Below are 23,658 nucleotides of genomic sequence, written 5' to 3'. Positions count from 1 at the left end.
GTCTGTTTAGTATTTTATTTTGCATTCATGTTCCATGTCTTGTGTTTCCTGTTTTATTTGGATCACTCCCCCCTGTCTCTGTTCAGGTTCCTTGACACACCAAACCCTGAAATCACAGCTGTTTTTGTGAGACAAGAAAAGCAACAGTTCATCATATCTTGAGTATCATTTGAGCCTTTAAAGCTCATCTGAAAACTTTTCTAATATCATCTTACACAGTTTGATTCACTTTGACTTCCCTGCTAGTTTTCAAGACCACAGGTAGAAACACAACATGCAGCTGAATCACAACAGGTGACAAATGTAACATGCTGTCTGTTAAGGTCGACTCTCTGAGTCTTGGTTTTAGTTTGACATGATACACAACTCTGATTCCAAAGAAGCTGGGATGCTGATTAAAATGTAAATTAACACAGAATGTATCAAATTCAGAATTCAGAGTTTACTCTGACCTTTGAAAGGTTATCAGCTTTAATCTCTTAAAGCTGCAGGTTTAGGAACAGGGGAAGGGTTAGGATCAAAAAATTAAATCTGAGCCAAAGTTTATAACAGTTTTTACATTTATGAGACTTGATTTGAAAGGTAACATCTTCTAGTTTCCTTAATTGAATATATGTCCATAAAGGAAAAAGAATTTATCACATTCTGTCTGATTTATGTTTTACTAAGCATCTCATTTTTTTGGAATCGAGACTTGTAATATAGCACACCTCAGAAATACATCTACAATGCATAATGCAAAACCTGTTTGCTCATAATGTGCAACACAGTAGCTTATGTCACATAGTGTTCTTTAGATTCAGTGTTTAAAGAGAAGAGAAATGTCTTCTGCATTCATTTCAGGTTGCAGAACCTTTTTTTTTTTTAACTTAGTGAAGAAGACTGTGTGATAAGTGAACATCTGGAGCTGTAAAGAGGAACAGAATCTGACTCTCAGGGACATGAATATCTGAGTTTCACTCCACATTTGACTGGGCTGAACTTCATCAGGTTTCTGTAAGGTTGTGTTTCAGGGACTGTGAAGGTGAGCAGTGGTGCATGTCAGAGTCTCCTGCAGCCATCCTGCAAGAAGATAAAACATTACTACTGTATTTATTATATAAAGGACAGTTCCAACGTAAAAACCAAACTAACTAAAAGCTGGCACTTGATGTTCAGTCAAATCAATCAGAATCTCACCCTGAATGTGGACTGCCACTGTCAGCAGGAAAACCAGCAGCATCTTCATTATGGATGTATATGTGTGTTTGAGAGAAAATAATTCAATCATGTATTAGTTGACAGAAGACTTGGGGCCTTAAAAGCCCCTGATGTGCAGGGAAGCACGACAGATATTCAAAGTAGAACTTCTGTGGGTGACACACACATGCCAGTGAGAGCTGTCTGTGTGTTTCTGCTTCATAAAGATGAATACTGCCCTCTGGTGTCAAACAGGAGGAAGTACATTCATCTGAATCATTCACATCATGGGAGAATGATGAGACAGTGGGCCCCTGGACACAGACATGTAATAGGGCCCCCATCCCTCCATTAGAGGAGCAAGATCCTCAGAGTCTTTGTAGTTTTCTCTCTTTGTGGTTGTAGAACTCTGCAGGGCTTTTTGTCTCTTTAATGTAGTTTTGAGTCTCTTTATGGTGTTTTGTGTCTCTTTGTGGTCACTTTATTTCTCTTTAACCCTCTGGAGTCCATCTATGTATTGACAACACACATGTTTTATTTACAGTAGTAACTTTATTTTTATATATGATATGTAGACAAGCTGAGAAAGCCAGTTGAAAGTGTAATCATAGGAGCTTTCACAGTGTGCCATTTATATTTTTAGACCATTTTCAAAATGTGAATTTTCTTTCTACAATGAATACTATTACTATTTTTAATTTACATGCAAAAAGACTGTTTTGTAGTTTTATTATTTATTATTATTTCTGCGCTTTTTGTGTGTATAAATAATTTTTAAAAAAGGTACATTTCCATAGAAACCTGTGTCTTTTGTTTGTATTTTGCGTTCCTGGCAGCTTTATAATTTGTTAATTAAAATAAAATGAAAAATCTGACCGATTGCCAAGTTTGTGTGGAGAAAAAGGAGCCATGCATATGATGTAAGGACAGACTGAAAGATGCTAAACAGAGACAGAAATTAATGCATAGGAAGTTGACAAATTTGAACCCAAATCTCCTGGACTTCAGAGGTTTAAAGTGGTTTTGTGAATGTTTGAAGTTGTTTTGTGTCACCTTGTGGTCATTATTAGAACTGTGCATTAATATCTTTATTGACCAAGATAACCCAACACCAAACATGACTTCATAGTTTTGAGTCTCTTTATGGTCTTTGGGCTTCTGTAAGGTTGCATTGTGTCTCTTTGTGGTTTCTTTATGTCACTTTGTCTCTTTCTGGTTGTTTTATGTTTCTTTGTAGTAGTTTTGTAGCACCCTGTGGTCATTATTTGTGCTGGGTATAAATATCTTTATTGACCAAGAGAACCCAGCATCAAGAAGGACTTTGTAGGTTTTTTTTTATAGTTAGTTTTTGTCTCTTTGTGGTTGTTTTGTGTCACCTTTTTGTCATTATTACGGCAGGGTATAGCAAATTTCCAATCTTCAGCTTACCACATAATTTTAATTTTTGGAAAGAATTAACTGGTACGATGATTTCAATTGGTTTCACTCTTTTTAAATGATTTGATTGTTATAAAAATAGTATTTCAAGATGGTGCAGTGTGAGTGTCAGCTAGTTACAGCAGCTCTTACATTCTCTTCTCTTCTTTACATAATGTAGCACTGATCATATCACCATGTCACTTCACATGTTCCTTTAAGTATATATACACATATGTATTTGTAATATCTCTGCAATACAGAATTACTCTAGAAAAATAGGCAATATTAACAATAACTCTCAACAGCAGCCATCGATGTATTTTGTGTTTATAATGTGTATGTATTGTATGTTTGTCAATGTATATATATAATGTCTTATTTCCTTTATTTTTATATCTTTATATCTTTGGAACCTACACCTTTAGCTGCTGTGAGGACTGAATTTATTTATCCAAGGTAGGACAAATAAATCTGATCTTCTCTATCTGTGTTGAAAAAATGCTTTTTATAAACTTTAGACATACATCTATCTTTTGATCATCTTTGGTTATTAAGTGATGATATTTCTTTGACTGCTTTTCTGCTTCGAATGACAATGAAAAATACTGAAGAACAACATGAAAAACAAAATGTGCTACTTGAAATTATCTGTGAATCATGGAATTATTTAAGGTTTTACTACATCAAACGCTTTGGCTAAAATGCCATTAAAAGTCATCAATATATCTCTATTATTAATAAAGTTATTAGTGCTTGTAGAGGTGACTGTCAGCTCTGTGTTCAGTGGTCTGTGTCAGAGTCTCTTCCTCTTCAGCAGCTGCAGTCGGTTCCTGCTGTAACAGCTCAGTGTCTCTGCAGTCTGACTGAGGGAGGTTTTTGTACGACGACAAATCACTGTGTGAACACACCATTGCCACTTGTGTCATAGGGAATATAACAGTAATAAACTGCTGCATCTTCAGTCTGAACTCCACTGATGGTCAAAGTGAAATCAGAGCTGCTTCCACTGCCACTAAACCGAGCTGCTGTTCCTGATTCACGTGTGCTCACATATTTTATTAGAAGCTTTGGAGTCTGTCCAGATTTCTGTTGATACCAGTGCATACCCTGTCTGCCATCAGACCATCTGTAAACAGCCCGGCTGGTCTTACAGCTGATAGTGACAGTGGATCCTGGAGCAGATGTCTTTACTGCAGGCTGAGTCACAGTCACCTGACCGCTGCATCCTGCAGACACAAACAAATCCTTCATTTATCAGCAGAAATCAATGAGAGAAAAGGCAGCACATCATGTTTGAAATGTTGCTGAGTGAATGAACCTGTAAAACAGCAGCAGGCCAGCGTCCAGATGAGGATGGTGATGAGAGTCATGGTGGTTGTGGTTTCTGCTGTGTTGACTGACAGATCTGAGTCCTGCAGTGTTGAACTCACAGGACTATAAACCTTCTCAGTTCACTGGAGGATCAGCTGACCATGCAAAGCCTCCTCTCTATGGAAATGATTTCTCTGCTCTCAACAGACTGAAGCCAACGTGGGACACTAAATCAGGAGGAATACTGCTTGGATTTACACCATCTATCATCTTAATGGAACACAAGAAAATATTGATATTAGAAGTGCAGTTGAGGATTTAGGAATCAGTTTGTGTCCACTGTGGTTGGTATGATGTCAAGATTTATTCTTCTATATTTACCTAGAGGTGATGAGAAACTGCTTTTTTACTTTTTAATGTTTTTTTTTTCATTTAAATTTAAATGTAAACATTTGTTTTAAATACATTTTTGTTTGCAGTCTTAAAACTAATATAAAATAAATTAGAATATATAAATACTTACGGGTTTGTTTTTATGTCTCAAATATAAAAGTTACAATAATGATGAAAAATGATCTTTAATTTTCTCAGTAATTTCAAGCCACACGAGTTTAAACGTTTTGTACGTTAAATCACTTTAATTTTTGCAGTTTTATCATAAAAACAGAGTGTTTTCAGAGGATAGATGTTTGTTCACAGTGCAGGAGGTTTTTGTACGGCCGCTTTATGAGTTTGTATCACTGTGGAGGACTTTTGGTGGAGGAACCAAACTCATCTTTCACTGTAAGTACCAGAGATTTCTAATTTCTACAACATTTAAGATTATTTTAAATGTTACAGCATAATGTGATAAAACCTGAAATTATTTTGTATAATTTATTTGTTGTGGATATTTTTTGTTATCTATTAGGCTTGACTGATGTCGCAGTTTGTCATTTTCATTGTGAAGAAAGATTTGACTTGTCATAATCTACATAATTTCATTGCTTATTATAGAGAAAATAACTTTAATTTTGATAATATTTATTTTCAATTAAATTAGTGTTCTACAAAATATGATATATATTTTATCTGAGAAACATTTTATTGCTTTAAACAAACAATGTATTTTAATCATCTTTTTTAACTTTTACATTCAAACAGTTGTTAAATTAAATCTAAAATGCCTTTAAAACAAACGAGTGAGTTTATATGTAGATCCAGTATCGCTGCAGTTTGCCTTCACAGTTCGTTAGTTTAAAGTGGTGAAAAGGAAGTGAAACTCACAGATGACAAAGTCTTTCACTGGATACAGATGTTACATTTTTTCAATAAAAAAGTTATTTACTGCCACATTTTGAAACAGATATTAAAAAATTAATTCAAAGATTTGTTCTTAAATATTTCAGCTACATTCATAAATTAGTCAGGTTGCAATATGTTGTCTAATTATTAGTGATTTATGATGAGTGCCACAGAAGAAGATTGATGACTTTAAATGACATCAAGTTTGATGATGTAGTTTTCTGTGTTAAAGCCTCATTTCCTCCCATGTCTGGGCTCCTCTCCTCTGTCTGATCTCAGTATCATGCACACAGTTCATCCACAGTAGTGTTGACCTCTGTCATGTCTCATAAGTGTCTCATGTTGAGCTGTCTGTCCTCCAGTCAAGTTCATCTGCTCCTTGTGTGTCTCTGCTCTCCCCTCCAGCTGGCCCCATGCTCAGGCCCTCAGTCTCTCTGCTTCCCCCCTCCTCTGAGCGGCTCTCTGGGGCCTCGGCCACGCTGGTCTGCCTGCTGAGCGGCTACTCTCCTCAGGGAGCCGTGGTGAGCTGGGAGGTGGACGCTACAGAGGTGACAGAGGGGGTCCTGAGCAGCTCCGAGGAGGAGAAGAGCGGACGCTACAGCAGCAGCAGCACCCTGAGCCTGAGCCAGGAGCGCTGGATGGAAGGAGAGCTGTTCTCCTGCAGGGTCCTCCATCATGGCCACAGCCAGACCCGCTCCCTCCGCAGGAGCCAGTGTGAGGGCTAGAGGGGCTGGCTGAAGCCCAGGACAGCAGCTCTGTGTGTGGGGAGCAGGAGGAACACACCTGCTGCTCTCATCAATAGGAGTTTGAATGTTTGTAGAGGAAACTAAAGCTTTGTGTGGCAGAGAACAACAGCTGTAAAATGTTGGACAACAACAACTTAGAGAGTAATGTGAGGAGCTCAGCAGCTAGATGTGACTGTGCTTCATGACTGTCATGTTGATGACTCGTGTTTTTGCTAATAAAGCTTTCATTGAATAATAACATGATGAAGTGTTTGGTCTTTTATGAAGAGTGGTGAGAAATTAAATGGTTATATGAGTTCAACTGATGCTCCTGAATTCTCCTGAATGCTGAATTAACCCTATAAAGCCAAGTGTATCATATTTTATACACAAGTTTTTGAGACCTATACATCAGTGTGATATTTTTTTCCTGAAAAACCTGATGTACACATGTGTTGAAGAAGAAAAAAAAGAACAACAAATTGCACAAAAATACAAGATATAGCAAAAATGTATATGCAGGTTCCACTGGTGGATCAGTCATTGCTGCGTGAAAACTTCATATCAGCAGATGTACGATGTTGTGTTATATGGAAAAACATATTTTGCATGTTTGAGGAAAATGTTAAAAGAAAGTAAAGCCTTAAAAGGTTAAAAATGTTGGGTTTTATATGTTTTTGTTAGTTCAAGAAAAACAAACTGTGAGCAACAAATTGCAGAAAAAGAACTGATGTATCAAATATTATACAAATTAGAATCATATATCCCTATTTTTTTATATATATTTTTTAAAATACCTGTCAGCAGGTTCAAGAAACACTCCAGTTTAAAAAAAGAATTTTCTGGCAATTATTTAGTGGTTCAGGCTTTATAGGGTTAACATACAATTAAATATTATTGTAAAAAAAGGAAAGAATATTTAACAATTTGTATTTTTTTATGGTGCAAAATTAACATTAATTGAGCGAATGTGTGATCAGGCAACTTTTTTCTGTTTATGTTAGACAGTACAGAACATGATGGGTTAGATCAGGGTTCACTAACTTTTCCATACCAGGGACCTCCACACAGCATTGGTCCCCTGTTGCAATTATTTTGATGATGGCAAATATCAAAAGACAAACATACAGCTTGTTAATATATTTTTCCTATTTTTTTATTATAATTATTGACTAGTCTTTCTTCTGTTATACACTTTCCTTGTTATTTCTGTCTTAATATTCAGTAATAATAGTAATATTAACAGTCAGGCCTATTTATTCATTACATTAAGTGGCTTCTGTTATAATGGAAATGTATTAAAAGACATGTATAAAGAAAACATAAAGTACTGTGGAAAAAATTTCGGCAGGTGTGAAAAAACACTGTGGAATAAGAATGCTTTCAAAAAAATGTTAATAGTTTATTTTTATCACTGCATAAAAAATTTAAAATGCAAAGTGAGTGAACAGAAGAAAAATCTAAATCATATCAATATTTAATGTGACCACCCTTTACCACATCAGCATCACACCTGCCTCAGACTTTTGCACAGTACTGTATATCCCCTTGGAAGACAGTGGGTAAGGGCTTCATTGCATGGTGACATTAGATTTTAAAGCATTTTTAAATAAATATATTATCACGAATATGTAGTTAGTGCTTGTAGAGGTGACTGTCAGCTCTGTGTTCAGTGGTCTGTGTCAGAGTCTCTTCCTCTTCAGCAGCTGCAGTCGGTTCCTGCTGTAACAGCTCAGTGTCTCTGCAGTCTGACTGAGGGAGGTTTTTGTACGACGACAAATCACTGTGTGAACACTACAGCACTGTTTATTTCATCGTATCTCTGACAGTAATAAACTGCCTCATCTTCAGTCTGAAAGCCACTGATGGTCAAAGCAGAGTTTGCTCCGTTTCCTCTGCCAGAGAATCGAGAAGAAAACTCACTTTCAGGATTTTTACTGTTTTTCATAACTAACTTGGGAGCTTCTCCAGATTTTTGCTGATACCAATGTACTCTGTTGGATCCATCAGTCCATGTCATAACTTCTGGATTTGTTTCACAGGTCAAAGTGACTGATGATCCCAGAGGACTTGTTACTACGAGAGGTTGAGTCACAGTCAGTTGACTGTTAGATCCTGCAGGGAAAGAGGGAAAAGATGACTTTAATTCACTTCAGAGTCATGCGTTATATTAAATAATTAATTTATCTATGGTGTTGTATTAGAAATCTAATTACAATATGTCCTTATCTTATATTTAAAATAATCCTGACCTTTGAAGCAGCAGCAGGCCAGCGTCCAGATGAGGATGGTGATGAGAGTCATGGTGGTTGTGGTTTCTGCTGTGTTGACTGACAGATCTGAGTCCTGCAGTGTTGAACTCACAGGACTATAAACCTTCTCAGTTCACTGGAGGATCAGCTGACCATGCAAAGCCTCCTCTCTATGGAAATGATTTCTCTGCTCTCTGCTCTCTTTATCTTAAAGCTCTGGAATTTGTTGAGGCCTGTTCCTAATAACATAAATATATTTCAGGCTATACTATAGACTTTGCCTCCATAAACTGTCTGTTTAGTATTTTATTTTGCATTCATGTTCCATGTCTTGTGTTTCCTGTTTTATTTGGATCACTCCCCCCTGTCTCTGTTCAGGTTCCTTGACACACCAAACCCTGAAATCACAGCTGTTTTTGTGAGACAAGAAAAGCAACAGTTCATCATATCTTGAGTATCATTTGAGCCTTTAAAGCTCATCTGAAAACTTTTCTAATATCATCTTACACAGTTTGATTCACTTTGACTTCCCTGCTAGTTTTCAAGACCACAGGTAGAAACACAACATGCAGCTGAATCACAACAGGTGACAAATGTAACATGCTGTCTGTTAAGGTCGACTCTCTGAGTCTTGGTTTTAGTTTGACATGATACACAACTCTGATTCCAAAGAAGCTGGGATGCTGATTAAAATGTAAATTAACACAGAATGTATCAAATTCAGAATTCAGAGTTTACTCTGACCTTTGAAAGGTTATCAGCTTTAATCTCTTAAAGCTGCAGGTTTAGGAACAGGGGAAGGGTTAGGATCAAAAAATTAAATCTGAGCCAAAGTTTATAACAGTTTTTACATTTATGAGACTTGATTTGAAAGGTAACATCTTCTAGTTTCCTTAATTGAATATATGTCCATAAAGGAAAAAGAATTTATCACATTCTGTCTGATTTATGTTTTACTAAGCATCTCATTTTTTTGGAATCGAGACTTGTAATATAGCACACCTCAGAAATACATCTACAATGCATAATGCAAAACCTGTTTGCTCATAATGTGCAACACAGTAGCTTATGTCACATAGTGTTCTTTAGATTCAGTGTTTAAAGAGAAGAGAAATGTCTTCTGCATTCATTTCAGGTTGCAGAACCTTTTTTTTTTTAACTTAGTGAAGAAGACTGTGTGATAAGTGAACATCTGGAGCTGTAAAGAGGAACAGAATCTGACTCTCAGGGACATGAATATCTGAGTTTCACTCCACATTTGACTGGGCTGAACTTCATCAGGTTTCTGTAAGGTTGTGTTTCAGGGGACTGTGAAGGTGAGCAGTGGTGCATGTCAGAGTCTCCTGCAGCCATCCTGCAAGAAGATAAAACATTACTACTCTATTTATTATATAAAGGACAGTTCCAACGTAAAAACCAAACTAACTAAAAGCTGGCACTTGATGTTCAGTCAAATCAATCAGAATCTCACCCTGAATGTGGACTGCCACTGTCAGCAGGAAAACCAGCAGCATCTTCATTATGGATGTATATGTGTGTTTGAGAGAAAATAATTCAATCATGTATTAGTTGACAGAAGACTTGGGGCCTTAAAAGCCCCTGATGTGCAGGGAAGCACGACAGATATTCAAAGTAGAACTTCTGTGGGTGACACACACATGCCAGTGAGAGCTGTCTGTGTGTTTCTGCTTCATAAAGATGAATACTGCCCTCTGGTGTCAAACAGGAGGAAGTACATTCATCTGAATCATTCACATCATGGGAGAATGATGAGACAGTGGGCCCCTGGACACAGACATGTAATAGGGCCCCCATCCCTCCATTAGAGGAGCAAGATCCTCAGAGTCTTTGTAGTTTTCTCTCTTTGTGGTTGTAGAACTCTGCAGGGCTTTTTGTCTCTTTAATGTAGTTTTGAGTCTCTTTATGGTGTTTTGTGTCTCTTTGTGGTCACTTTATTTCTCTTTAACCCTCTGGAGTCCATCTATGTATTGACAACACACATGTTTTATTTACAGTAGTAACTTTATTTTTATATATGATATGTAGACAAGCTGAGAAAGCCAGTTGAAAGTGTAATCATAGGAGCTTTCACAGTGTGCCATTTATATTTTTAGACCATTTTCAAAATGTGAATTTTCTTTCTACAATGAATACTATTACTATTTTTAATTTACATGCAAAAAGACTGTTTTGTAGTTTTATTATTTATTATTATTTCTGCGCTTTTTGTGTGTATAAATAATTTAAAAAAAAGGTACATTTCCATAGAAACCTGTGTCTTTTGTTTGTATTTTGCGTTCCTGGCAGCTTTATAATTTGTTAATTAAAATAAAATGAAAAATCTGACCGATTGCCAAGTTTGTGTGGAGAAAAAGGAGCCATGCATGTGATGTAAGGACAGACTGAAAGATGCTAAACAGAGACAGAAATTAATGCATAGGAAGTTGACAAATTTGAACCCAAATCTCCTGGACTTCAGAGGTTTAAAGTGGTTTTGTGAATGTTTGAAGTTGTTTTGTGTCACCTTGTGGTCATTATTAGAACTGTGCATTAATATCTTTATTGACCAAGATAACCCAACACCAAACATGACTTCATAGTTTTGAGTCTCTTTATGGTCTTTGGGCTTCTGTAAGGTTGCATTGTGTCTCTTTGTGGTTTCTTTATGTCACTTTGTCTCTTTCTGGTTGTTTTATGTTTCTTTGTAGTAGTTTTGTAGCACCCTGTGGTCATTATTTGTGCTGGGTATAAATATCTTTATTGACCAAGAGAACCCAGCATCAAGAAGGACTTTGTAGGTTTTTTTTTATAGTTAGTTTTTGTCTCTTTGTGGTTGTTTTGTGTCACCTTTTTGTCATTATTACGGCAGGGTATAGCAAATTTCCAATCTTCAGCTTACCACATAATTTTAATTTTTGGAAAGAATTAACTGGTACGATGATTTCAATTGGTTTCACTCTTTTTAAATGATTTGATTGTTATAAAAATAGTATTTCAAGATGGAGCAGTGTGAGTGTCAGCTAGTTACAGCAGCTCTTACACTCTCTTCTCTTCTTTACATCATGTAGCACTGATCATATCACCATGTCACTTCACATGTTCCTTTAAGTATATATACACATATGTATTTGAAATATCTCTGCAATACAGAATGACTCTTAAAAAATAGGCAATATTAATAATAACTCTCAACAGCAGCCACGTATGTATTTTATAATGCGTATGCAGTGTATGTTTGTCAATGTATATATATAATGTCTTATTTCCTTTATTTTTATATCTTTATATCTTTGGAACCCACACCTTTAGCTGCTGTGAGGACTAAATTTATTTATCCAAGGTAGGACGAATAAATCTGATCTTCTCTATTTGTGTTGAATAAATGTTTTTTATAAACTTTAGACATACATCTGTCTTTTTATCATCTTTGGTTATTCAGTGATGATATTTCTTTGACTGCTTTTCTGCTTCGAATGACAATGAAAAATACTAAAGAACAACATGAAAAACAAAATTTTCTACTTGACTGAAATTATTTGTGAATCATGGAATTATTAAAGGTTTTACTAAATTCAAGGCTTAGGCTAAAATGCCCTAAAAACTTATTGAAATGTTTCAATTATTAATATAAAGTTATTAGTGCTTGTAGAGGTGACTGTCAGCTCTGTGTTCAGTGGTCTGTGTCAGAGTCTCTTCCTCTTCAGCAGCTGCAGTCGGTTCCTGCTGTAACAGCTCAGTGTCTCTGCAGTCTGACTGAGGGAGGTTTTTGTACGACGACAAATCACTGTGTGAACACATGAGCACTGTTTATGTAGTGATAACTCTGACAGTAATAAACTGCTGCATCTTCAGTCTGAACTCCACTGATGGTCAAAGTGAAGTCAGAGCTGCTTCCACTGCCACTAAACCGAGCTGCTGTTCCTGATTCACGTGTGCTCACTTTTCTTATCAGGAGCTTTGGAATCTGTCCAGACTTCTGCTGAAACCAGGACATACAATGAGCATTATCACCACAATTGGGGTAGACAGCCTGGCTGGTCTTACAGCTGATAGTGACAGTGGATCCTGGAGCAGATGTCTTTACTGCAGGCTGAGTCACAGTCACCTGACCGCTGCATCCTGCAGACACAAACAAATCCTTCATTTATCAGCAGAAATCAATGAGAGAAAAGGCAGCACATCATGTTTGAAATGTTGCTGAGTGAATGAACCTGTAAAACAGCAGCAGGCCAGCGTCCAGATGAGGATGGTGATGAGAGTCATGGTGGTTGTGGTTTCTGCTGTGTTGACTGACAGATCTGAGTCCTGCAGTGTTGAACTCACAGGACTATAAACCTTCTCAGTTCACTGGAGGATCAGCTGACCATGCAAAGCCTCCTCTCTATGGAAATGATTTCTCTGCTCTCAACAGACTGAAGCCAACGTGGGACACTAAATCAGGAGGAATACTGCTTGGATTTACACCATCTATCATCTTAATGGAAGACAAGAAAATATTGATATTAGAAGTGCAGTTGAGGATTTAGGAATCAGTTTGTGTCCACTGTGGTTGGTATGATGTCATTTACATATAGGGGGATGAGAAACTGCTTTTTTACTTTTTAACGTTTTTTTCTCATTTAAATTTATATGTAATCATTTGTTTGAAAATATTTTTGTTTGCAGTCACAAATGATATAAAATAAATTAGAATATATACATATTTTACGGGATTTTTTTAATGTCTCAACTGTAAAAGTTACAATAATGATGAAAATGTATCTTTAATTTTTCAGTAATTTCAAGTCACATGAGTTAAAACATTTTGTACATTAAACCATTTCATTTTTTGCAGTTTTATGATAATAACAGAGTGTTTTCAGAGGATAGATGTTTGTTCACAGTGCAGGAGGTTTTTGTACGGCCGCTTAATGAGTTTGTATCACTGTGGTGGACTTTTGGTGGAGGAACCAAACTCATCGTTGACTGTAAGTACCAGAGATTTTTATTTCATACAACAGACAGATATTATAACTTTTCCATCAAATATTTAATGAAATGTGGTCAAGTTCAGTGTTTTTATTTTTGTGATATTTTTTGTTATTTTATCAAACTGATCTCACAATCTGAGAAGAAGCTTTGCAGCGATTAATATGAATTCAGTATTGCATGTAAAGAAAACATTTAATATACAGGAAATATATATAAATATTTCAAAGCTATATTTTCATTACTTACTTTGAATTTGTACATTCTTGAATGATTTTAAAAAGGAAAAATGTTTATTTAATACTTCAAATCATAAAAATATGTATTATAATTTTGTTTTTATTTTTAAAATATCAAATAATTAATTGAATTAAATTTATAACGGGGATTCATGTTGAAAACAAACAGGATTTTATCAGTAAAAGCAGATTCTCTTTGTGTTCACGGTTCATTTGACATGTAGTGAAAAGGAAGTGAAAGAGACAGATGACAAAGGTTTTAACTGTATTCACATGAGAGTTTCAGCTCTGTCAGTTGAAACAGAAGAAAATCATCACAGGGAGCAGTTATTCTCTGTCACACATTATGAAAGACATGTGAAGATGTCATCAATAATCATTATCAATCAACCTTTTTAGTTGCATTTCCACTTGAATCCTGTGTCTGATGGTGTGATACTGAGTGATTTATGACTTCTTCTGTTTGATTTGATGAAATGTAAGAAATGAGCAGAATGTGATGTTTCTTTCTCACCAAGCCTTCACTCTCATTCCTCTGTCTTTTCTCCCCCCCTCTCTCTCCTCCAGTGGGTGTGGTGCGGCCCACCCTGAGCGTCCTCCCCCCCTCCAGAGAGCAGCTGCAGCAGGGCAGTGCCACACTGGTGTGTCTGGCCAGCGGGGGCTTCCCCTCAGCCTGGAGGCTGGGCTGGAAGGTGGGGGGCAGCAGCCTCTCCTCAGGGGAGTCACACAGCCTGGAGGCCCTGGGGAGGGACGGCCACTACAGCTGGAGCAGCACCCTGATCCTCCCTGCAGACCAGTGGAGGAAGGCGGGCTCAGTGAGCTGTGAGGCCAGTCTGAATGGACAGAGCCCTGTCACTCAAAGCCTGGACCCTGAGCGCTGCTCAGAGTAGAGCTTCAGCAACACTTCCTGTCTGGAAATGATGCTGCTTCTTTCATAGAGATCTTCATCAAGCTACAGATCTCCTCTCTTCACATATTTCTGCACGTTTCACAGCTCTCTGCTCAGTGTTTTAGTGTGCATGTTGCTTTCTCATACTGATCTTCTGCATGTTCTTCTTTATCATCATTAAAATCAACTTTATTAGTTTTAGTCCAAGAGAAACGATTCATTCATCAGAAATGTGGCATGAACATTAAACTATCACTGAATAAAACTGTGGATTCTAATTAGTCAGTGTCTTTGTGTTTCTTTTATAATATATTCATGATGAAAAATAACTTCTTCATCATCTCAGTATCATATATGATATTATATTAAAGATGATAGTACAGGAGACAGGATTTTTCTCTTTGGTCTGTTGTCATTGCAGATTTTTTCGTGAAACTATTTTTATAGAAACTGTTAAACATATTTAATATCAGTGGCTGTAGTGTAGCATGAATTTAACTTTCCCAGCCTACTCATAAAGAGACTGAATAAACTGACAAGAATATAAGTTTAAAACTGTATGTGGGAGATTGTGTGTGAGTGTGTTTCAGTTCTATTTAGATTCTTTGTGGTTCTGCTTGATGACTCTTGTGTTGTGTTCACTGGACCAGTTATCCTCATCACAGTCTCTTCACCAACCCTCTGCACCTGCAGCAGGCCGTTTCACTTCAGTCACACTGAGGGAGGTTTTTGTACGGCTACAAATCACTGTGTGAACTCTCCACCACCATGATCACCAAGACAGTAATAATCTCCAACATCTTCATCCTGAACACCACTGATGGTTAAAGTGTACTGAGAACCAGATCTGCTGCCACTGAATCGAGACGGAGTTCCTGAGAACAGCCTTGTTGCACCATATATAAGAAGTTTGGGAGCCTGTCCAGGTTTCTGAAGGTACCAACTGAGATCAGCACCAATATTTGGACTCCCTGTGGCGCTGATGGTCACAGTCCCTCCGAGACTAACAGACTTGGATTTGTCAGTCTGAGTCAGAAAGTTGTTGGCAGAAGACTCTGAAATGAGAAATGAAATGTGACCTTGAGAAGAAATGTTTGAACTCCAACAACATGTGACAGCAGTTTAAAGTATAAAAGCAGAAAGATGAAAACAGAAACTGCACCACACAAGAAATTCTCCTAAAATGTCTGATCCATTTTCAGTGTCTCACCCTGAGTCAGAAAACCCAACATGACAATCAGAGTCACTGGAAACATCATCCTGATGCAGTTTTCAGTGTGAGTGCATGAAAACAGTTCAGATTCTGTGTGACAGAAGAACTTAAAACTCTGAGGAGCAGTGAAGCATCAAATCATGCAAACATACTTTAGTGGCCAGCTGTCCTTGTGAAACAGAAAGGGAGAGATGAGGTGGAGTAAGTAGAGGCTACATCTCCCTGTGGACTGATGAAGAACATGGAGAAACTTTTGACTTTCTGTTCCTCGTCTCTCTGCTGTTTCTGTCTGAACAAAGTTTCCCAAAAGGCCTTTGTGCTCATAAATAGATGCAGGCTGCCCTCTGCTGGCTGTCCAGGTTCACAACAACTTCATACTGACATGAGATTGATGCTGGATTCGCTCCTTCACTTTACAGTTTTTACAATCGCTTTGACCTGTTGTTCAATACTTTTAACGCTTTTTCAAAGCTCTTCACACATTTACCACAATATCAGCCTGAGTGGGCGATACAATTAACACAATTCTTCTTTTTTTGACACAAAATACACACATTTTACACATTTAAAATTAGTTTTAACTCCTTTTACACCAGGCCCGGGGTGGGTAATCGGGAGAATCGGGAGAGTTCCCGGTGGGCCGCTTCACTTTTGTGCCGGCCGATAATTTATTTATTTATTTATTTGACATTTTTCACGTTAGTCCATCTTCTCTTAAAGTACGACAAACACGTTTTGCATTCTGACACCGCAGCCTCAGCATAGGTTAAAGTAAAGTTGGTTGGGTCCATAGAAGTCTTTCCAAAAAAGTTTTCTCAGGTAGGCTACCGATAGCTGGGCCAGCCCTATCTCAACGATACACGTCGGGGAGGATGGATGGGAGGAAGAGGCCAGGAAGGGCTGAAAAAGCCAGGTTGAAAAAAAGAAAGGCATTGGAGGAGGATGCTGCCAAATGTGCCAAGCTTACAGATTTATTTTCGAGAGGACAAACACAAGTGGCAACTGGTAAAGAGAGACATAGGCTTAATGCAACGTAACTGTTCGGCTAACGTTGTAACGTGGTTAATATCGTTGAATCGTTGTCAACCTATTCCCAAGCAAAATATTGAATTGAATTAAAATATAAGCCTTTTCATATCACCTGATATATGGCGATTCATAGACTTTGCAAATATTATGAAAATATTAATAACAAAACTCAAACTTGATCTGTGTAGGCTATGCAGTGAAATTATTTTTTCTTTGTAGCTTCTGAGCAGCAGATAAGCCAGTCTCCTGCTGAAGATGAGCCCGAAATTTGCAATGAGGAGGCCATGACTACAGGGACAGGTAGAGAAGATAACAGAGTAAACAATATGAATTAAAGTTATTTAATGTAAGAAAGAGCAGTATATGACAGTCCATGATGAACCAATATGCATTATTTGCTCAGATGTGGGCGCAGTAGCCTAAAGGAGTAAACCACCATAATATACCTATGCAGAAAAATGATAATGACCATGACATGACGGCCCCCATGAGGTCTCATTCCAACAAATCTGGCCTACTGCCTAATCTGAGTCTGACACCCCTGATATGCCCTTCTGCCTTTCTTAATGTTATGCAATACAGGTGAGTCAAATGCTGAGAGGGGAGATGTAGAGGAGACAGCATCCAGTGGATATAGAGAGGAGACAGCATGCAGTGAGACAACAGCCCAGCAAGAGATCCCAGAGGCACAGGCAGATGCTAGTGTAGATGAGGAAGCCTATCATTTTGATTATTTTATTCATCCTCAAACACAGGGTCTAAACACATTTTTCAGTTACCATCCTCAGCAGCCAACAAAACACCACCTATCTAAAGTTTTTCACAACAAGCATGGCACCAACCGCAAGTGGTTGACATATAGTGAAAAAACACAATCACTGTATTGTTCTGTATGTTTGGCATTTGCACCTGCTGCAAGTGATAGTCCTTTCATAAAGGGAGGTATGAAAACATGGAAACATGTTCATCAGCGGATAGAGGAGCATGAGAAAAGTAAGATCCACAGAGATAGTGCAGATGCTTACTTTCTGTTGGCTAAACGGGCAGATGTAAAAAGCCTTCTGGCAGGCAAACAAATGTCTTTACATCATGAGCAGGTGAAGAAGAAGCGTCAGGTGATGGAACGCATAATAGATGTGATAAAAGTCATAGGCAAATGTGGACTTAGTTACAGAGGGGATAAAGCAGAGGCTGCCTATACACTAGCAGATACTGCAGTCAATCATGGCAACTTTCTAGAGTTGGTAATACTTTTGAGTCGTTATGATCTGTGCCTTCAACAGCACATTAGCAGTTGTATTGAGCAAAGCAAGAAACATCATGACACTGGTGCAAAAGGTAGAGGATCTCTTGTGACTCAGCTATCAAAGGACATTGTTGAGAAAGTTGTAGATGCTCTCAGCCAGGTCATAAAGGGCACAGTTTCAGATGAGGTTAGAGAGGCGGGACTGTTCTCGGTTCAGATCGATACAACCCAAGATATTACATCAAAGGACCAGTGTGCTATCGTTGTCAGATATGTCACAGATGTAATTCATGAGCGGTTGGTTGCTGTGGTGAACTGTGAAAAATCCACAGGTAAATATCTGACAGAGCTACTAAAGAACACATTAGACAAACTTGGCATTGACATTGGCATGTGTGTGGGCAACTCCACTGATGGTGCAGCAAATATGCAGGGACCGTATAAAGGGTTCTCCGCATTCCTCTCTGAACAGTCTCCAACACAAATTCATGTCTGGTGTTATGCACATGTTTTAAATCTGGTACTGGCAGACACAACAGGTAGTGTTATAGAGAGTGCATCTCTCTTCTCACTACTTAATGATGTGGCAGTTTTCCTCAGGGAGTCTTATAAACGTATGCAGACTTGGGAAGAGACTAGTGAGGACAGACATCACAGGAGACTGAGCCCAATAGGGGAAACCAGGTGGTGGGCTAAGGATCAGGCTCTTACTAAGGTCTTTGGATGTTTTGGTAATAACCAGGATGCATTGTTTGTTGATCTGCTGCTGACCCTAGCCTCTGTTGAGGAAGATGTAAGCATGAAGTTAACAGTGAGGGTCAAAGCAAGGGGATTCATTGAAAATTTTCTGAAATATGAGACTATCCTCATTGCTCAAACTTTCCTTCGCATTTTCCAACATACATCCCCCCTCTCCAAGTACCTACAGACACACGGAATGGATATTTTGTCAGCTCAGCGCCTGGTTGAGGGGACGAAGGATAGCCTTAAAACATATGTCAGGGACTTTGAGGGAGTGAAAGTGGCAGCTGATAAGTTTGTGAGTTGGGCCAATGAAAAGCTGGACGATATGGACAACTATGAGCTAGTTGTGCAGACTACACTTCCAGAGAAGCGTGTCCGAAAAAAGAAAAGAATGCCAGGAGAGATTTTAGATGATGAACCAGTAGCCTCATCTGATGCTGTCTTTGAGGTGAATGTCCACAATGTTATTCTGGACACTGTGGCAGGTAGCGTAGATAGAAGGTTTTCAGCAAATGCAAAACTTGCCTCAGATTTCGCTTGTCTTGACCCTAAAAACTTTCCTCAAATAAAGATAAATGGGCTCCCTAACTCAGCACTCCAGGCAATCAGCAAATGTCTGCTTAGGTTTGATGACAGAGCTACTGTTAGCACATTACAAACTGAGCTGTCTAGCCTGGCATACCAGTGGGAGAGACTGAAAAAGTCCTCTCTTGAAGGTTACACTGTCAGGGCATGTAGTGAGGTCGTACAGGAAGGTCAGGAGGATAGTGGCGGACTACCATATATGGAAGAACCAGAGATGGAGCTTGAAAGCAGGACCTGTTCCTCCTGCAAAAACTGTGCCATTTGTGTCCATTTAATACTCTCACAGTACAACCTCCTCACAGATGCATATCATGTGATTGGGTTAGCATACAAGTTTCTGTTGACTTTGTCCATCACACAGGTTGCATGTGAGAGAAGCTTCTCAACCTTAAAATTTGTGAAGAATAGGCTACGAAGCTCATTGAGTCAGGACAAATTGGAGGCTTTCATGTTAATGTGCACAGAGAAGGAAATCCTCATGTCTATCAGCAACGACACAGTTATAGATAAAGTGGCTGAAAGCAGTGCACTGCTTAGGCGGCTACTGATGCTGTAGATGCTTATGGTGCTATTCGCAATGTAACTGAATAGTGTAGCTACTGTGAGTTGAACTGTAAACAGTAGTTCAATATGCATCTTTATTGAAGAGTGGGATATGTTTCAAATGCTTTATTTATTTTATGCTTTTGTTAATTTATCAACCTACTGTATCCTTGCGGAATAGTGAAATATTTTTTGTTAACTTCTCAGCTTAAGTGGATTATTATTTAACCTTTACATTATCTGTTGAACCATGGTATTAATAAAAAAAACTACAGGATAGTAAGAGCTGAACTGTTGCTTCATTTATCCAATTTCCACTACCATGGAAAAAGTGGGCCGGTCTTGGGCCTGAAATTCCCGGGCTGAAAAGTGGCCCCACTCCGGCCCTGCCTCCTACCTTGCTATGTCTTACAGATATAATTTGGAGCCACTTATTTTTCAAATGTCTACATGTTATTCTAAAGTCTAAAAAATATGAAACATAAAATATATTCTTTGTGATTATAGAATCTTAATCAGTTTAAGCAAATGGAATATATGTAATTAAAGTAATCACAGTTTTCTAAACCAACATTAACACACAAACATAATCATTGTATGAAAATCATATTGCCTGATTAATATATAAATGCATAGAGATAGATAGTACACCCAAGGTTTAGTTAATTACGCATGCATAGTGACCTTCACCACACAGATACAGACAACAGAGACAAAAGAGAGACACAAAAAAGAAGCAGAGTAATCAAATCATTTTAACAATAGAGAAAAATCAAATTATTATAACACAACAATCAGACCATTGAACACTTGTTCTGTCAATCAAGAGGATCAGGATTTTGAGTAAGACACTGAATCTGTCAGACAGATTGATGAAGTTTCTTTCTTTCTTTCTTTCTTTCTTTCTTTCTTTCTTTCTTTCTTTCTTTCTTTCTTTCTTGATGAAACAAACTTATCCTGGATCAGTTTGCTTGGTGCATTCAAGACAGGCTTTTCACAATAAGAGACATCTCAGTGTGGAGAGTTTTCACTAAAAATGTTTTTGTAACGTTAGACAGATGATGATCTTTTGAAAATCATATTTGGTTATGAAGCGATGATGATATTTATTTGATTGTCTTTTCCATTGAAAACTGAAAAATACTGATGAAGAACGTGAGAAACTAAACGTGCTTCATGATGGAAATGTGCTGAGAATCATAGAATGATTGAAGATTTTCTCCATGAAATATGTTTTAGCTAAATTGCTTGGATGAATGAGTCTATTTATTAATATAAAGTTATTAGTGCTTGTAGAGGTGACTGTCAGCTCTGTGTTCAGTGGTCTGTGTCAGAGTCTCTTCCTCTTCAGCAGCTGCAGTCGGTTCCTGCTGTAACAGCTCAGTGTCTCTGCAGTCTGACTGAGGGAGGTTTTTGTACGACGACAAATCACTGTGTGAACACACCAGGATAGTGGTAACTCTGACAGTAGTAAACTGCTGCATCTTCAGTCTGAACTCCACTGATGGTCAAAGTGAAGTCAGAGCTGCTTCCACTGCCACTAAACCGAGCTGCTGTTCCTGATTCACGTGTGCTCACTAATTTTATTAGAAGCTTTGGAGTCTGTCCAGATTTCTGCTGATACCAGGACATATAATCTCCAAGAGTACTATGTCTGTAAACAGCCTGGCTGGTCTTACAGTCGATAGTGACAGTGGATCCTGGAGCAGATGTCTTTACTGCAGGCTGAGTCACAGTCACCTGACCGCTGCATCCTGCAGACACAAACAAATCCTTCATTTATCAGCAGAAATCAATGAGAGAAAAGGCAGCACATCATGTTTGAAATGTTGCTGAGTGAATGAACCTGTAAAACAGCAGCAGGCCAGCGTCCAGATGAGGATGGTGATGAGAGTCATGGTGGTTGTGGTTTCTGCTGTGTTGACTGACAGATCTGAGTCCTGCAGTGTTGAACTCACAGGACTATAAACCTTCTCAGTTCACTGGAGGATCAGCTGACCATGCAAAGCCTCCTCTCTATGGAAATGATTTCTCTGCTCTCAACAGACTGAAGCCAACGTGGGACACTAAATCAGGAGGAATACTGCTTGGATTTACACCATCTATCATCTTAATGGAACACAAGAAAATATTGATATTAGAAGTGCAGTTGAGGATTTAGGAATCAGTTTGTGTCCACTGTGGTTGGTATGATGTCAGTATTTGTTTTTCTATATTTACCTATAGGGGATGAGAAACTGATTTTCACTTTTTAATGTTTTTTCTCATTTAAATTTAAATGTAAACATTTGTTTGAACATGTTTTTGTTTGCAGCCTTGCAACTGATATAAAATAAATTAGAATATATAAATATTTACGGGTTTGTTTTTATGTCTCAACTGTAAAAGTTACAATAATGATAAAAAATGATCTTTAATTTAGTCAGTAATTTCAAGCCACATGAGTTAAAACATTTTGTACATTAAATCATTTTAATTTTTGCAGTTTCATGATAAAAACAGAGTGTTTTCAGAGGATAGATGTTTGTTCACAGTGCAGGAGGTTTTTGTACGGCCGCTTAATGAGTTTGTATCACTGTGGTGGACTTTTGGTGGAGGAACCAAACTCATCGTTGACTGTAAGTACCAGAGATTTTTATTTCATACAACATACAGCAAATTTAACTGTTATCAAGTATTTAATGAAAATGTGGTCAAGTTCAGTGTTTTTATGTTGTTGATATTTTTTGTTATTTTATCAAACTGATCTCACAGTCTGAGAAGAAGCTTTGCAGAGAGTAGTATTCATTCAGTATTGCATGTAAAATAACACTTTAATATTCAGGAAATATATATAAATTATTTAATGCTATATATTTATTGATAACTTTGAATTTTTACCTTGTTGAAAATGCGTGAAATTATTTTTTTGTTTATTTAATACTTCAAATCAGAAAAATATGTATTATAATTTTGTTTTTATTTTGAAAACATCAAATAATTAATTGAATTAAATTTATAACAGGGATTCATGTTGAAAACAAAGATGATTTTATCAGTAAAAGCAGCTTCTCTTTGTGTTCACGGTTCATTTGACATGTAGTGAAAAGGAAGTGAAAGAGACAGATGACAAAGGTTTTAACTGTATTCACATGAGAGTTTCAGCTCTGTCAGTTTAAAGAGAAGAAAATCATCACAGGGAGCAGTTATTCTCTGTCACACATTATGAAAGACATGTGAAGATGTCATCAATAATCATTATCAATCAACCTTTTTAGTTGCATTTCCACTTGAATCCTGTGTCTGATGGTGTGATACTGAGTGATTTATGACTTCTTGTGTTTGATTTGATGAAATGTAAGAAATGAGCAGAATGTGATGTTTCTTTCTCACCAAGCCTTCACTCTCATTCCTCTGTCTTTTCTCCCCCCTCTCTCTCCTCCAGTGGGTGTGGTGCGGCCCACCCTGAGCGTCCTCCCCCCCTCCAGAGAGCAGCTGCAGCAGGGCAGTGCCACACTGGTGTGTCTGGCCAGCGGGGGCTTCCCCTCAGCCTGGAGGCTGGGCTGGAAGGTGGGGGGCAGCAGCCTCTCCTCAGGGGAGTCACACAGCCTGGAGGCCCTGGGGAGGGACGGCCACTACAGCTGGAGCAGCACCCTGATCCTCCCTGCAGACCAGTGGAGGAAGGCGGGCTCAGTGAGCTGTGAGGCCAGTCTGAATGGACAGAGCCCTGTCACTCAAAGCCTGGACCCTGAGCGCTGCTCAGAGTAGAGCTTCAGCAACACTTCCTGTCTGGAAATGATGCTGCTTCTTTCATAGAGATCTTCATCAAGCTACAGATCTCCTCTCTTCACATATTTCTGCACGTTTCACAGCTCTCTGCTCAGTGTTTTAGTGTGCATGTTGCTTTCTCATAATGATCTTCTGCATGTTCTTCTTCATCATCATTAAAATCAACTTTATTAGTTTTAGTCCAAGAGAAACGATTCATTCCTCAGAAATGTCGCATGAACATTAAACTATCACTGAATAAAACTGTGGATTATAATGAGTCAG

General features: G+C 38.1%; 7 gene segments (V, D, J or C); 3 read left to right on the top strand and 4 right to left on the bottom strand.

Moving 5' to 3' along the window:
- Positions 1 to 3,489: 3,489 nt before the first annotated feature.
- Positions 3,490 to 3,968, bottom strand: LOC131988380 (Ig kappa chain V region 3381-like). The segment is given in 2 exon segments: positions 3,490 to 3,824; positions 3,917 to 3,968. Coding segments are annotated over 2 exon segments (387 nt in total).
- A 460-nt stretch (positions 3,969 to 4,428) lies between these two features.
- Positions 4,429 to 6,043, top strand: LOC131988495 (Ig lambda-2 chain C region-like). The segment is given in 2 exon segments: positions 4,429 to 4,692; positions 5,599 to 6,043. A coding segment is annotated over 1 exon segment (312 nt).
- A 5,908-nt stretch (positions 6,044 to 11,951) lies between these two features.
- Positions 11,952 to 12,433, bottom strand: LOC131988489 (Ig kappa chain V region 3381-like). The segment is given in 2 exon segments: positions 11,952 to 12,289; positions 12,382 to 12,433. Coding segments are annotated over 2 exon segments (390 nt in total).
- A 538-nt stretch (positions 12,434 to 12,971) lies between these two features.
- LOC131988378 (Ig lambda-3 chain C region-like) lies at positions 12,972 to 14,535 on the top strand (the record flags this gene model as incomplete). The annotated part of the segment is given in 2 exon segments: positions 12,972 to 13,137; positions 13,945 to 14,535. Coding segments are annotated over 2 exon segments (489 nt in total), but the record flags the coding sequence as incomplete, so codon positions are not given.
- A 475-nt stretch (positions 14,536 to 15,010) lies between these two features.
- On the bottom strand, positions 15,011 to 15,549 carry LOC131988490 (Ig kappa chain V region 3547-like). The segment is given in 2 exon segments: positions 15,011 to 15,321; positions 15,477 to 15,549. Coding segments are annotated over 2 exon segments (360 nt in total).
- A 5,505-nt stretch (positions 15,550 to 21,054) lies between these two features.
- LOC131988377 (Ig kappa chain V region K-25-like) lies at positions 21,055 to 21,524 on the bottom strand. The segment is given in 2 exon segments: positions 21,055 to 21,380; positions 21,473 to 21,524. Coding segments are annotated over 2 exon segments (378 nt in total).
- A 581-nt stretch (positions 21,525 to 22,105) lies between these two features.
- On the top strand, positions 22,106 to 23,642 carry LOC131988376 (Ig lambda-3 chain C region-like; the record flags this gene model as incomplete). The annotated part of the segment is given in 2 exon segments: positions 22,106 to 22,244; positions 23,051 to 23,642. Coding segments are annotated over 2 exon segments (462 nt in total), but the record flags the coding sequence as incomplete, so codon positions are not given.
- Between the last annotated feature and the right edge of the window lie 16 nt (positions 23,643 to 23,658).

This window comes from Centropristis striata, chromosome 16 (assembly GCF_030273125.1).
Source record: "Centropristis striata isolate RG_2023a ecotype Rhode Island chromosome 16, C.striata_1.0, whole genome shotgun sequence".
NCBI classification, from domain to species: Eukaryota; Metazoa; Chordata; class Actinopteri; order Perciformes; family Serranidae; genus Centropristis; species Centropristis striata.
Note: the sequence above shows the minus strand (reverse complement) of the source record. Positions and strands in the feature narration are given on the sequence as shown.